Source organism: Equus przewalskii, chromosome 9 (genome assembly GCF_037783145.1).
Source record: "Equus przewalskii isolate Varuska chromosome 9, EquPr2, whole genome shotgun sequence".
Taxonomy (NCBI): domain Eukaryota; kingdom Metazoa; phylum Chordata; class Mammalia; order Perissodactyla; family Equidae; genus Equus; species Equus przewalskii.
In genome coordinates this window covers 81,157,048-81,173,586 of record NC_091839.1, presented here as the reverse complement: position 1 = coordinate 81,173,586, position 16,539 = coordinate 81,157,048, and the positions used below count along the sequence as shown (strand labels likewise).

Genomic DNA, 16,539 nt, shown 5'->3' with positions numbered 1-16,539 from the left:
TGACAGATCTGATTTTCTCTGCCTTCAGACAGAAAATGAAGCTACTGCAAGACTAATGCTTCTATCACTTTTGGTTTGACAGCTTCAGTCCTGACGGTTGGCCTGTGCTTGCGTTGTTATCCTGCAGCTGGCTCTTATCTGAGCCCTGGTTCCCAGCTGCATTCAAACGTGTGATGTTTTGTTTTTGTGGAAATGTTGCAACATTCCACAGACAGCAACCGTGAAACCAGGAAACCTATTTTCCTCCTGCAAGACAATACTGACTTCCAAATAAAACATTTTAAAAGGCAGTAGGATAATGTAGAAAGTCTTTTAAATCATAAAGCTCAGGCTGAAGTAATTTTCTGTGTATTCCTATAAACATAGAGAAGACAAAATAATGGGGCTCCCCCTTTTTCTCAACACGATGTTCCATCTGCAGGAGAATAAAGTCTGTGGCAGTAGGGACTGTACTTTGCTCATTATTATATCAACTTTCAGAGTACCCCTAACAGAGGGTTGGGTATATGGAGAGCTCGAGAAATATTTGTTAATCACCTGATTGTTAGGATAGATTCTAATTGCCTATTTGTAGAGAACTAGGTATTTCTCATCCTGAAACCTAGAGTAATATGCTTGGGAAGCTGCCAGTTAGTTCCTGCAGGAGCTGACCCATCCCTTGGCTGACTTAGCAGATGGTTTTACATGCTATACAAACCAGTCTTTGAAACATCTGGGCCACGTCCTGCAGATGACTATGCTGTTCTCACAGATACATCAGCATCTGTCCATTCAGCAAATATTGAGTTCTTGTTAGGGGCTAGGTAGCTAGACACTGCTCCAGATGCTGGGCGCTCAGCAGTGAATAAAACTAAACCCTTGCTGTCATGATATTTACATTCCGTGTCTACGGGTGTGTGGTGGGGTGAGGCTGGAACACAGCGATGAATAAACAAATAAATATAAAATATATCATTTGGTGACAAGTCCAGTGAAAAGTAAAGCAAGGTAGGGCCCTGGGTGAGTGATGGGGACGATGCCACCACTGCCCTTTCCTGGGAATACCCAGGTTTCAATTTACTCTCTTTTGAGAGTTAGAAGATACCATCCACGAACATGCATATAGGAAGAGTGAATCGATGTATCCATGTGATATGAATGGAGTGCTTTGTAAGTGTAAATTAAGATTACTAAAGCATTTTCATCTTGATAAATCAAAGTTGAGCAACTTGAAAACTTTTGTCTTTAAACATAAGCCTTCGCTTTTAAAGTCAAGTGCACATGAAATAGTCCTTACAATAATCTTTCTTTAATAACCCACAAGATCGTATGCTTATTTCCAGATTGCAAACATGCACTTGAAAATATGTATTCACTTGAACCAAATGGAGATAATTGAATATTTGAATTATACCAAAGCTGTCAGTTTGCAGATAAAAATACTACTGATGTAAAATGAAATCCAAAGACTTAGAACAAATTAGTTATTATCATTAATAAAAGTAATACTTATATTTCTCATTTATAAACATTTATGGAATGTTTTAATATTTACGATGCTATGTGATCCTCAAGAAACCTAATAAGGTAGATAATAATGTTACTGTTATTCTTTATTATTCCATTTTAGGGAGGGGTAAACTGAGGTTTACAACCCTTAAGTGACTTGCCTGTGGCCACAGTGTTTGGAGCTGGTACCAGTCTTTAAAAGCTCTGCTTTTCCTACCACACGGCAGTGAACCACTGGGATACCAGATAATATTTTGCCTTAAAGCAGACTGTGTGTTAATTTTTAAGAAAAAGTTTATAGACCTGGAAATTGTTCACATACAAAAATCACAGGCCAATGCCAGTGATGAGCAAAATATTAATATAAAAAAACCCAATTTTATTAGATAACAAAGTTCCAGAAAGTAAAAAATTATCAATTTCCTCTAGTATAAAAGATGACAATACTGTTTTATTTCTTAAATAAAATATTTAATATTAAGGGGCAAAGATAAAATTAACATGCATTTAAAAAAAATCCAACCTAGGCTTCAGGTCATGAGGTTGAATGTACATTGAGTTAAAATTGTTTAATTTCGTAAGTATTGGGGAACGGCTGGACGTAATACACTCCAGTAGGAACTAGTTTATAAAGCATTCTAGAATACTGTGGAAGTACAGAAATACTCTCTAACTAAATGAAAGAGACCAGAACTCTCTTTCATCTGATACTTCCGTTCTTTTTAGAGCCCATGATAACAGTCCAACTGCCTACAATAAGGCCTCAATTTCCTCTCCAGTTCATCCTTTCATCACCCTTGGGCCCAGAGCTCTCACTGCCACCTACCGCGCTCCAGCACTCTCGTGTCTGGTTTCAAATGGCGTCCTGTATCCGCCCAGCATGCTCCGCTGTCTCGGCCTGTGCCTATCTGAAGCCACGCGTCTTCAGATCCCAGCCGGATGTACTTGCTCCATCTTTTCAAGTCCCAACACAGTTTATCTTTATTTCTTTTGTATCGTTTCTCTCTCAAGCTGGCGTTCCAGATTTTGGGGTTCAAAGCTCGAATCTGTTCCTGGATGTAAACTCTCTGAGGGCACGGGTCTTTGCATCCTGGGGTCTAGCACAGTACCTTGCAGATAGTGGGTGCTCAGTGCATATCTGTTGAGTAAATACTGGATGAACGCCTTTGAGGCACTGCAGAATTTGGAGGAATGTATTTAATGTTTTAAAAAATGGCCCTTACATTTGTATAATGTTTTGGCTTTTCAGTTGCTTTTCTAAACACTATTAATATCATCAATAAAAATTTATTATTTATTAGTCTGTTTATTGTTATTTATCATCAATTTGTTATTTTCAATTATTTATTATTATTATTGATGCATAAGCTATATTTAGGGTATCATAGCCAGCAACGTCTTCTCACAGAACATCTCATTCCATCACCGTAACAACCCTGGAGTAGGAAGGATGGATGTTTTTGTTTCTATTTTGCAGAAAAACTATAAATTGAAGCTTAAAAGACACAGTTAACTTTTCAGAGGTAGGAGTAGAAAGCAAGTTTCTTTATGCTCATGTTGAATGTTAATAAAATATTGATCTTACGGTATTCTATCGCTTTGGAAACTGGCAATCCCTTTAAACGATTTATAATAAACTTCAGCCAGAAATCTGACAATATGAACACCCCCTTCGAAGTCATGGCAGGTAAGAAAGTTCATACGTTACATTCAAATGGTATGACCTCAATCAGCACTAAAGGTCACATGGGAAACAAAAGCAGGGCCACTGGAAATTTCAATTGGAACAAAATAAACCTTGATAAAGAGGATGGAGAAATTGAGACAACAAAATATCATAAATTAAGGCTTATTGTTTAAAAGAACCTCACTTTAAGAATAAGAGGAAAGATGGAGTTGTAAGAGGTGTCAAGTTTGGTTGGGAATGCTTTTTGAAAGTTTCTTTTCCCAGGATTTATCATTTCAGTGAGTAAGGTCAGCGCATGAACTAAGAAGTGAATCAACGTTGATCATTTTATGTAGTTTCTTTAAATACTCTTGGCTCTTTGTACTCAACAGTTTCGTTATAATTGGAAAGTAAAATCCTTTGAGTAGCTCGCCATACTTTACACACCAATTGTGCAAGGATCGGTAATTCCTCTTCAGCTTCCTTTATCTTTTGGTATCAGTTCGTCACACCTAATTTACATAAAAGTCTTGCTGTACAGTCGCATACCCCTTGATAGACAGACAGTCCTCGACTTATGATGGTTCAGCTTGTGATTGTTCAACTTTACACTGGTGCGAAAGCCATACGCTTTCACTAGAAAGTGTACTTTGAATTTCGATCTTTTCCCAGACTAGTGTTATGGTGTACGATGTTCTCTCGTGGCCCTGGGCAGCAGCAGGGAGCCCCAGCTCCCAGTCAGCCAGACGATCAAGACGGTAAACAACTGACACACCGACAGCATTCTGTACCCATCCAAGCATTCTGTTTTCACTTTCAGTACAGGGTCTGATCAATTACATGAGCTAGTCAACATTTTATTATAAAATAGGCTTGTGTCAGATGACTTTGCCCAATTGTAGGCTCATGTAAGTGTCTGAGAACATTGAAGATTGGCCAGGCTAAGCTGGGATGTTTGGGAGTTTAGGTGTATTAAATGCATTTTCAATTTATAGTACTTTCAACTTACGACAGGTTTTTCGGGACATAAGCCCATTGTGAGTCGAGAGGCACCTGCAGCTATGTAAACTTACGGGGTCAGTTTGAGCTTGAGAGAAATCTTATGGCCAAATTTTAAAATGGAGGGAGGTGAAGAGCTGGGAATTTTGAACATTTATCCTAACGGTGAAGGAAAGAAGAAAGCAACATTTATTACAATTTGGTGCTTAACCTGGCTGTCCACATTTGTCCTCTCTGAGGGAATTTTAAGGAATAAATAGTTAATACTCACTGCAGCCAGCTCTGCACTTCAGCCTTATTTACCCTCATATCCAATATGAACTATTTCCCTGAACCCAGAAATGATTCCCCGTAAGATGCATACATGACAGTAATCTGCTCCCACTTAAAACTGCGTTGAATTCGGTGCCTCAGAGTAACTCAAGGTGAATTTTACACTTCTGTCTCATTTAATGTAATGCGCCAGAAGCATGGCTGTGGTGAGGAAGGCTTATTCACGGAAGTCGTGAGGTAGACAAAAAGCGCAAAAATTGTATTTTTCACAACGATCTGGGGGCACACCCGCGGGAGAGGAGAAAGCTGCAGACGACGTCCCTAGCTAGTAACCTTCTTCCTGATTCCATCTCGATTGTGCTGAAACCAGAGCACAGCTGGGGTCCAGGCAGGCACCCCAGACCTGGGAGTGACACCCAGACCACGACGCAAGAGCTTGACAGTTTAAACCTATGGATGTCTCTGGTTGGCCTCCATTTGAGATCTTAATATTGGGGTGGCAGAAAAATCGGGGGGGAGTTTCGGAAATGCAGACTTTGTATATTGGGTTTTCTTGTTTAGAAATTTTGATTTATTGAACGTTATAAAATTACCTCCAAAAATACAAGCTACATTTATGATTGGCAACATTTAGAAAACTTATTAGTCCCTGATACGGGGGTCTCCTTATCCTTTACTGCTGGAGATAAAAGTTCCCTCAAGAAATGCCCAAGAAGACATAAGGTCCCATCACAGGTTTTTCTCAAAGGAAGAAACTACCTAATGAATACCTCAGACTACGGTGAGGCGGGCTTTGCTGTTGTCGTTGTGTTAATATAGATGCCCTTTCTTGATGAAATACAAGACGTGGTCTCAGTTTTAGTGAGTTCCATGTTCGTAACTTGATTTTCTCTTGTTTTAAGGGAATAAGCCATTCACCTTTGCTTCATGTCATCTTGTACAATATTGCTGTGAAATGGCAGCCTTAGCGTTGGGGCGGATACATGCTAAGGGCAGGTCGCTCTGTGTGTACTGATATGCATAATTATTTTATTTTGGTATTCCCTTTCATCCAAGATTTCAAAAGACTTTGTAAACATTTCAATTAAATTTTGTAGCAATTGTCTTAAAAGGATAAATAGGAAAAAGTCAAAGCCTTCTTAGATGTAAGCTCCTTGAAGGCACAGACAATTTTCACTATATAAGGAACTCAGACTTACTAGATAGAGTATTATCCTTGACATTTAATAAACATTTAACCCGTATTTTAAAGGTAAAATGTACAATTGCTCTTCACATTGCATCTTTACTTTTTCTATTTCCTCAAACTAATACAAATGTCTTCTCATGGTTCCCTTGTATTATTTATTTCTATATTACTAAGAAAATAGAAATCTTATAAACTAATGAAATCTGCAAGCCTAGTAATATACTGCCATTGCCAAGGTGTCTATATTTTGAAAGAGAAGCCATGTCTTGATTTACTTAGAATAAGTGATCTAATTATGTAAGGTGTTCAGGATGGACTTCACCTGTCACATATGTAAGTGCTCAATTAATTGTAATTATATGACAGTAGTAGTAATATAAAAACTGATTTATATAGACATATTTCTAATTTTATAATTTGGCACAATCTGGCAGATTCATTGGGGGCACAACATTTGGCGGCCAGGAATGTCTTCTGGTGGCTATACAAACCATACCATGTGATCTAGAAGAGATGGAAAGATGATTGATCTTGCTTTAAGTGAAGTCAAGTCCACAGGCAGTAGATAGACTATTGCTGTCCTTGTCCTAGCTACAAGTAATCAAGCAATGCACATGAGAGCCAGGACAAGGGAAAATTCAGTCAAACTGGATGACGTGCTCATGTGCTTAAAGTCAGCGTGAGTTAAAAATTGACTCAAGTTACCAGATCAGGTTGAAGCTATAATCAAATAATACTTTAGCTGTGTTAAGTTACCCACAGTATCTGAATATTTGCCTCAATTTTCTTATCTGTATAATGAGGATAATAATAAGCACCAACTTCATCTTGTTATTGTGAATTAGACGAATTAATTGACTAATAGCTCTGACACGGTGGGGAGGGTTTTCCTCAAGTGCAAGGTTGGGACATAGGGCTGAATAAAGGAATTTTTTTCTGCTTCCTTCTCTATCCATCTTCGTATCTAGCTTGTACTCTGAACTATTAGCATTTTTGAGGCATTTTCACGGTTAAGGGAAAGGAATACTGAATATTTGAAATAGGTGTACAGATGCTATGCTATGTTCATTGTTCATGTGCTTCCAAGTTAAATACTCATTTTCCAATGGATACGTTACTACACAGCTGCCATCTTAACTAAAATAAAAATATGTAATCACTGTAACAGAGAGGTTTAAAACCCTAGTACAAGAAAATAAGAAAGATCAGAAGGCTAGGAAAATATGGTCTGTTTTTGTCTGGGTATTTTTTTTGTTTTTTGCTGTGTTTTTAAGTTACGAGCAGCCTTTGATTATTTGTTATCCTATTGTTCTGAATTATAAATTACCAACGCCTTCCCCTGCCTCTGCGTATCTTGCTGTCTGCTTCTGAGTCATCTCACAAATCACCCAGGCTGCCAACATATGGGGTAGTCGGAGAAAATGGGAAGAGGCTAAAACGAGTCATTTTGTTCTTTGCTGATGAGTATGGTTCCAGGTTGAAACGGACAGAGTGAAAGGCAAATTTAAGGATTATTTTTATTTATCCACGCTACTGTTTTGTTCTATCGTTATATTTAACTGAAAGTTCATTGGCTATCATAGTTTAGTGGCTTAAAGAAGAGCTAAACACCAGACTGAAAATTCTGCAGTTTAGAAACTTTCGTTTCAAGATTTGGACCATTTCTCACTTTGAGGTTAAGCGCATCACATATTCTCTGTACTAGTTTTCCAACCTATAACATGAGAAAAGTAACTTCAACTTCATTTCTTGACACAATACTATATATTAAAGAGTTTGCGACATTACAATGTTGCAATTTTATGACAAATGCAGTGTTGGTAGTCGCTGTGCTGCCTTCAGATGAGTTCAAATGTCTATTTCTCCCAGGCATTGTAAGCAAGGGCTTGGTGCTGTGATGTAAATTCTTAATAGTTTACTTACCCAGCTTATCATCTCTAGTTGAGGAGTCACAATGCGATTCTTACTCTTATCACAGTTGCCTGAATACAAAGCACCCAATTCTATGCTATGCAGATGATCCCAGAAAAATTTTGAAAGACTCAGAATCACGGGTCCTGACTTATTGACAGTTATCTAAAATCAAAACCTGCTTTTATCATCAAGTGTTCCACATATAAATGCATTATAGCTGCTTATAAATCTATAAAAGAGCCTGTAAGCCTCTGCAATACGGAACAAGAGACAGCAAGGCAACAGAACCACAGTAAGTCCACATGACATCAAAACACTTAATATATCTAAAATGAGAAGCTTGCTTACCTAGCATGCAAACACATTTGACATTCTGTTCAGGGTTTTCAAACAAGATTTCGCCACACCTCTGAAAGAAAAAGAAAGCCGTAGTTATTTTAAGATTTCATATCAGGATTCCCAAGGCAACATATGCACACCTAGGCAACCTCACATCACGATGTCATTTTTCTACTCTCAAGTTTCCCTTGGCTCCTGAGTCTGGGGACAGGGAGCAGAGACTTGCCTGGCAGTAATGTACTTGAGAAGCAAGTTGGGCTAGATTGCCCTGCATGCCTCGTGGACCTGCCCAGAGCTGATTCTGGGCGCTCCCGTGACAAGTCACGGCCAGAGATACAGCCAGCCTCTAATGGGTTCTATTTCAGTGAAAGACATGCAATCTATTAGATCTAATAATCAGAGATTAATCACTCTCAAAATTGGTCCTTATACAGCACCCAAATAACTCTAAATTACCCACTCTGTAATCAAGCACAGACATTACCAAGCACAAAGGTACATGGCCTATACTTAACTCTCTGAACTTGGGGAAAAAACAAATAAGAAATGATGAAAAAGTGGTACTCAGAATGCTTTCCCACAGACTCCACTCAGAATGCTGAACCCACAGACTCATGGAAGTATCAACTTTCTTCTCTATATCTCAGTTTTAACTTGCTTGTTAAAACTTGTGTGCAAGGCAAACTCCAGAGATATAATCAGTCATTTAAGAGTAGATCACATTTATGTATATGATTGATAAATGGTTAGTACCTGGATATGTAAAGAAATACTCCAAATCAATAAGAAAATAACAAATAATCCAATAGAAAAATGGATAAAGGACGTAAACAAGCTATTCATGGAAGAGGCAATCTGCATGGTCAATAAACACAGAGAATATACTCAAGCATGCTAATAACCAGGACCAGCAAATTAAAGATAAAGTGAAGCCTATTTTGAACTCATTGGTGTGGCAAAACTTAGAAGTCTGGCAATAACAAGTGCTATCAAGAATGTAGAGAAGTGAATATGCTCACACACTGTGGATTGCAGTATAAAATGATAGAACCATTTTGGAGAAAAATTGGCAAAGTCTTACTCGATTTCTACTTGCTACTTAGCAGATTTCAACCTTAGTAAGTTGAAATGTGCATGCCCTACGACATAGAAAGTCACCTTCCAGACCGTAACTAGAGACATTTTCCCCAACGACTTCAACGTCCAGCTAAGAAACAGATAAGTAATGTTATTCACACATTAGAATACTACATGGCAGTTAAAATGAATGAATTAGTGCCACATGTACTGTAAAAACATATTATACGTATATGATATGCGCATATAAATATATAATATTCAAATTGTGTAATGTTCAAATCATATAAAATACTATTTTCAAATCATATTATATATAACATTTAAGTCATATAAAAGTACAACGTTAAGCAAAAAAACTATCTCCACTCTATGAAGTTGCAAATAGCTAAAGGTAGTATATGTTGTTTATGGATACATTAATTCACAGAAAAAGCATAAAAACATCAATGAGTAATGAACATCAAATTCAGGGTAGGGCGAAGATATACAGAGTAATGAAATGGTGGAGGATGTACAGAGGTTATCAACTCTTTCTGTAATGATTTGTTCCTTAACTTATTCTCTAAACTGCTTTTTATGCTTGAAATATTTCATAAGAAAGAACTGCCCCCGTAATCGACACTCTGAATATGAAAACGGCCCTCTGCATGCTGCTTCTCCGCACCTGGCTCCCTGGGCTCACAGAGGCCGTTGAGCATCAGATTGGACTGCCTTCCCCAATACCTTGTTTTCGCCACTTATTTCTCATACTCAAAAAGATTGAGCACATGCTACACCTGCCCATTTTCCTCTTTCACTGTTTGCAACGTGGTTAATTCTACTCCTGTCTGTCTTTATCGTACCTGCGCTTAATATGTTATAAGACAAAGTAATTTCTGGGGGAAAAAATATTCCTGGATGGGAGAATTCACGTTCCACACACCTCCTGATGAAATCCTCTGGTACAAAGAGGGGCAGAGGGGAAAGGATGACTCATTACATCCACATCAACCCATTTTCTGTGAGGACCTGCATTGTGCACAAAGAGATGGACAGTTGGCTCAGGGGCAAGAAAAGGAAGCAAGCCGCTTTGATGAGTCAAGAGAAGGACCGGAGGCGGGAGATGAGGTGTGCCTGAGGGTTGTAAGAGGGCATTGAATCCGAGGGGGACAGTCTATATCGTGCGCTCTTTTCTTGGCTGCTCTGCTGACCTAATATCAGGAGGAATTTATCCTGCTATCTAATCTCTTCACGCTTCACTTCTTTGTAAGTAATGTCGGATGCTGACATATGCCACAAAGTCAGATCAGAGAGCAAATGGGAGAGTTAACGACCCGTGCAATCTGACCTGACTATCTGTTCCTGTTCTGCTTGTCTTTTGGCTGAGGTTAAACCCTTTCCAATCGCTAGGATCCATTTCCTGCTTCTTAAAGTGGTATTTTTTATGACCTGAAAGAGTTAATAATTATTTTTAAATTAAAGATCAGAGGTTTCTGAAGTGTTTTCAACTTCTTGGCAAAACAAATTGCTAGGAAGCTCAATCAACCCACACTCTGGGTTCTACAGGGAGGTGATTCTGGAGTCCAGCCTCATGTGTGTGCCGGGATGGGCGAGCTTTCCTGCTTTGCAGCCGATGGCGGGTGGAGGTTGCATAACTTCCAGGGCTACCCAAGTCCAAGGGCAGCCTCATGTACACCCCTCAAGACACAGAAGGCTCTGGGTGGGGGTGAAGCTGTGGGGGTCTTGCTCTCTTTCCTGGACAAGAACAAATCCAGGAGAAGTTTCTGAAACTCCTGTGAAACCTGTGTACGTTAGCAGTCCTGGGCTGCCTGGGCTCACTGACCACACAGGCTAATGACAGAGCAGCAAGGGTGGGCATGGTGACCCTTCCAATGACCACGAGGCAGTTGTCCTCCTCCTTTTCATCTCCCTGGCCATCTGGGAAACGGCTGAGGCACCTCTAACTAATTCTTTAACTGCCCTGCTTTGTAAAGGCACCTGATTTTAAAGCAAGGCTCAGAAGGGAATCTGATTGTTCTCAGGACTTGAAAGAAACCAGATCCTTTCCATGCTTTTTCTCATTGATGCCAGTGTTTACAGGGCCTTTGCTGCCGGGCTCCTGCGTGCTGTGCAACCCAGGGTGATGACCCAGTTTAGGGGATTAATTGGCTAAGTCACGAGGTCCGAGTCTCAAAAAGCTGCAGGATCTGCCATGGGGGAAGGTCTCGGGCCCCGTTGGATTCTTCGGAGCTGCAGCCCTCCTCCCTTGCTGCTCTACCTGGCCTTGGATGCTGGGATTCCCCCTCCCAATGCCCTGCTGCTGGGTGACCCTGACTGGGATCCAGTTCTGATCACCAGGCTCTGCCTAATTCTCAAAATTCCATCTCTCCATGGGATCTCCATCTTTGTTTTATTTTTTGTGCCTGAAATACTGAGACCAACTTGCATTGTTTGTGTCCATCTCTCCCAGCCAGCACTGCCCCCAAATAATAGGGCGTAGTTATTGAGATCCCCACCCAAGAGGCTGGAGCCGGGTTGGCAACAGAGAGATCCTGCTGGCACATCTTTCCCTCCCATTGCACATAGGCTATGCTGCACAGGAGCCCATGAGTGTGATGCCTGCTGCTCTCATAGACCAGGAAGAATCAAGCCACTTTCATTGCTAGTGTTCCTAACATGCCTCGTTGTTGTCACACTGGTGCCTTACATGTACCAGACCCTTAATAAAGACTTGTACACTCGCTAACACTGATTTAGCCTGTACCAAGTGCTGAACATTGTTCTAAGTGCTGTATGTCTACCATCTCATATCCTCTCATCATAGTCTTTTAAGAGAGTAAAAATTGAGGCTCAGAGAGTACCACTCACTATAGAATACTCCCCTCCAATGAGTCAGAGATGAAGGCTGATAGTGTACCCGATGCTTGACCAGTATATACTGATTTCTGAAGACTGTTGGCCGCCTCATTATCTTGGCCAAGTAGACTATGTCTATTTACATCCCCTTCTCTCGTTCATTAGCCACTGGTTGTCTGCGAGAGGTGCCACCTGTTAGAGCACAGGCCTTGCGTTAGACCAACCCAACTTCAGATCCTGTTGCTGCCTCCATGGACCTACGATGCTATCCTGGGCAGTTTATTTGGTTTTGCCAAACTTGCTCTCTCATTTGTAAGTAAGGTAATATTATCTACACCATAGTATTGGTGCTGAACCAAAGTGGGTTCCCTCCTGGGGAGTTAAATCAGACTCTCCACCAGAAGCAGTTGTCTCACAAAGTAAAGTGTATTTGCGGCAAATAGGAGACCATGCGGAATGATTTCCAGAGTCATGGTGTCCTCAAACAAAGGGAAGCAGGGACATTTATTTGGGATGGGGAATGAATATTCAGAAGGGAGAGGTGGGAATTCTCTTGCGCAGCCTCAGTTGGAAAACATGCTTCCACACACACTGCAGGTGATGGTAACAAGGCCTAAGCTCCTCCTGGAGAGATCTCAGCATTAAAAATAAGGCAAAGGTCACAGGCACAGCTCTCGTGGGGAGGCCTGGTCTGGTTCAGGGTGGTTGGTGATGGCATCTCCTTAACATAACAAAAGGAAAAAGAATAATTTGAACAACAGTTAAAATATCCAACCCACACTTGAGTTCCTCTGGGTAACTAGTTGATGATAGTATCATTGCAAATTTAGTTTTTAATTCATTATGAACAAGAATGTACTGATTTAAATTACTGTAGATGAGATTGCAATACAAAAATATGAATTAATAAATATAACATTTATTAAAATTCTACTTTAATTCTCATATTATTATTTAGGACTAAAAATGAAAAATACTTTTAATTTTAAAAGAAATACTTTTAACTTGAATATTTCACAAGTTCGTTGCTAATCCTTATTTATTAAGAATTTTTAATATCCAATCTAAAATTTGGTTTTTAATCAGGAAGAACAAGATGGATGTCATAAAATACCACATCTATCTTAGCATTTTTAATTAAAAATATTTAATTTCCATTAGCTAAATCATACATTCCAGCAAAATGTGCAATAAAATATATTTCCCTTAAGTGAACTGTATTTTTAAATTACTTTCATCATAAAATTAGTTGTAAAAAATTGATATTTAGGTATAATTTTAAAAGTCACACAAAAGTATTCAGCAAACTTGATTCTCCTAAGAGAAAATTATATCTGAAATGACAATAATATTCAGATAATAGTATCTGCTTTACTCAAAAGAAGGAAGAAATATTAAAGACAGTGAAAAGTTCACACACTGTTCGGTTGGCAGCACTTCCAGCTTTCTTAAACCAGTTGATGGTTTCCTGCTTCAAATAAGCTTTTGCAACTCTCTTTATTTTTCCAAATATTTGCTGTCACTTGAATGTATTAGTTTCTCAGCAGGTCTCCAGCAGCTAATCTTTTTAGGACAAGTGTCTTGATGTCCTTGAATGGGAAAAAACATTAGCAAATAAAACTCAAAACAGAAATCCTTGTTGCCTGGAGGTTTGCCCAGTGTCAACTGAGACAACAAGTGTTTTCTGCAAGTAGGTAACGTTAAATGGTATCAGCAAATAATTAATAAGCTGTGGTTCTTTATTTCCTTTCCATTCCTATAGCTTATTTTTTTTTAAGCAGAAAGGAAATTAATGCATGTATTTAGGTGCTTATAAAATCATGAGGGGGCAGGCTATGGACTGGGCCTCTAAGAATAACTCTCAGATAAAAATGCTGAAGTGGCTTATGAGGGGAGCTGGTGGTGGGCCACCACTGGGAAGGTGGAGAAGCAAGAGGCATCACTGGAATTGTTGACTTCAAGCACACACCACCATGGCAGTGATCCTGAGATCAAAAGCTACTGGCACAACTGGCTTTCCATACCCATGGAGCTATAGACTGAATGTTGGATGCTACTGCAGAAATCCAGAAACACCTGACATCTCCATGGCTATACCTAATAGATCATTAAACAAAGCAAAACAAAAGGAGCCCCTGACATACGATTAGACTTATTTTGGGGGGAAAAAAATATCAAAACTGAGTTTCCTAAGTCAAAGATGTGCTAACCGTGGTCACTGGTGGAACGTGAAGCATGTCTCATCTGTCCAGGAGCAACAGAGACAATGCGGGTGGGTGAGGGCTCAGCACAGCCTGCCCTCTCCTTGTCCTCGCCCCATCTCTAAGTGTGTGATTCTGTAAGTTTGCCGTACAGCGTTCTCTAGTGAGGTTTTCAGTAAACAAGGTGAATGCCTGTTTGCTGATGCATCTGTTTTATTTGATTACTCCTGAACCCCCAAGTGTCTAGCACAATGACTAATGCATGATGGGCACTCCCAATGTTAATTGAGTGAGTGAATAATTCTCCACTGCAATTCTGTGGGGTGTACTTGAGATTCGAGACTATCTGGGGTAGCATGAGAAGAAATTTTTTATGGAGATTTAAACATAAACACCAGTAAGCGCTGCCCTTAGATGCAGCCACATGATGTGGAGCTGTAGTGGGCTGATGAAGGGGAAACCTGGCACGGAGGAGACATTTCAAAACATCTGAGTCACTTCCCATCTCACATTTTCCCCCAACAAAGAACTGAATGGCACTGATCAAAGGCAGACCCCCAGAAGACAGGCCTCCTGGAGAGAAGATGGTTTAGATCTGTAGGTCATAAAGAGACAGCTTCTGTTGAGAGATTGATCTCCCCGAAGTCTAGAGGGTCTGGAAGCTTGGAGCTCCATTAACATCTGTCAGATGAGTGACTGAATGAACGAACACCCAAAAAGAATCACTGTTGAGTGCTCACTCTGTGCAGGCAGAGTACTGTGAGTGTGGATACAAAATCAAATGAGATTAGGCTGGGGCCTGACTGCAGGAAGTTGCTGGCCTAGTCTATAGTCAGAACACAGAAGGCTATGAGCACCCTCAGTGGGGGGTACCCCATGCTGCCTGGGGTTAACAAAGGAAGGTCCCCAAAGGCGATGACCACAGGCCTGGGTCTGGAGGAAGAGAGGGAGGTGGCTGGCAAAAGAGAGGGCCCCTCCAGGCAGAGGCCTGTGCAAAGCCCTGAAACACTGTTAGGCTCCTTCAAGCAGCTGCCAGGGATGGGAGGAAGCTGTGCTGGGTCAGGGGAGAGGGCTTAAGCAACACGGTAGTCACAGGTGAGAAAGGAGGAAAGGAGGGGCTAAGAGGGATTAAAAAACATTTCTGGGCTGGGCTAGAGAGGCTGGGTTTGCTTTTAAAGAGCCAGGATGCTGAACAAATTCTTTTAGCATCGTAACAAATAATTACACTACCGTGGTACCAGATAGCCCTCATCAACAGCACTGGCTGCAACCTTTTTGTCCACCTCTACTTCAGAATGGGTACCGAGCCGGAGGTGTTTTATTCCTTTTTCTTGGACTATTTCACAGACTGGCCAGGGCCAAACGACCAGTCTCTAACCACCCAATTGAAACCTCATGTGAGGCCGGCTTTGGCTCCTACTGAAGCCATTAGCGCCTCGTATTGAGCTCATCACCCCGGCTCCCCAAGGGTGCGTCTTCAGGGTCTTCTGCTTCCCAGTGGCCGGAGTCCTGCCTGCAGTGTGGGTGGCATAGCCAGGCCTAACTCTGAACGCTGCGGCAGCCTTTGGCACTCGGGGCCAGAGGGCGGCATATTTGGAACTGGGGCTGATTCAGCTCCACCTCATGTTTTCCTTTCTAAGTTTTTCCAGTGAAAGAGCAGATTTCCATCCCATTGCAGGCTGTTAAAACGTCAGACTAATAAGTTTTCAACAATCTGTCAGTGCAGATCTCCAGCAACAACCTGGCGCTGTCTTTGAATCAGGGCCTCATCGTCCAGCCCAGCCACAGCCAGTCAAAATAGGAGACACACCAGCAGAAGGGGAAAAAAGACGCTCACCTCGAGCTGAGCAGAAATTCTTAACAAACCCATTGTTGCCAACAGTCCACATCAAATCTGTGGGCCACGTAACCCAAGGCGACCCTCCAGGAAGGGCATCCCTTATAAAGCTCTAATTAGCTACATTAGGAGGGACTGGAGAGAGATTAACGCCCTTGCTGTAGGAAAATGAGCCTACCAGCTTTTAACAGCTTTGTTTTCTTCTTCAGTCAGAGAACAAAATGTTAGCTCAGTGCGTCTGCTTTCTATTAGAGAGGTGCCAGCGGCAGCCATCTCCAGGGTCGTTCGGCATTTTATTTCACACTCCTATTTTTAAATGTTTAAAAACTACTTATTATGAACCAAAACTTGGACAACCTGGTTTCGGCCCAAGAGTAATTTTTTTTTAAGTTATTAAACAAATGTCCAGAATGCAGAACTGTGTCTTCTGTCATTTCGGCCCTGGGCAGTAGAGGGCACTAGTAAGGCCATCTTGCTAAGGTCCAGTGGACCCCGCAGGGAGTTCCTGGGGTCAGACGGCGTGCGGGTTCTGAGTCGTTGTGCTACGTCACGTTGTGCCTTCCAGTTCATGCAGACTTTCTCCAAGCACTGCTGTCAGCCTTGACTTCCACTGTACACACTGATATGCACATTGAGAACCACAGTTTTCATTGTGCAAAACAGTGACTATAGCTGCTGGGCGACCACAGTTTTAGCAGTCTGTATCTTGCAGGCTGAC

The 16,539-nt window shown here is 40.9% G+C and overlaps 1 protein-coding gene across 2 annotated transcripts in view; it reads right to left on the bottom strand.

Moving 5' to 3' along the window:
- PDE7B (phosphodiesterase 7B) overlaps positions 1-16,539 on the bottom strand; it is a 293,310-nt gene that overhangs the window by 196,778 nt on the left and 79,993 nt on the right. For both annotated transcript variants that reach the window (XM_008528280.2, XM_070559383.1), the window contains exon 2: positions 7,878-7,938. In XM_008528280.2, the coding sequence (XP_008526502.1) occupies positions 7,878-7,938 (61 nt within the window). The remainder of the gene's footprint in view (positions 1-7,877; positions 7,939-16,539) is intronic.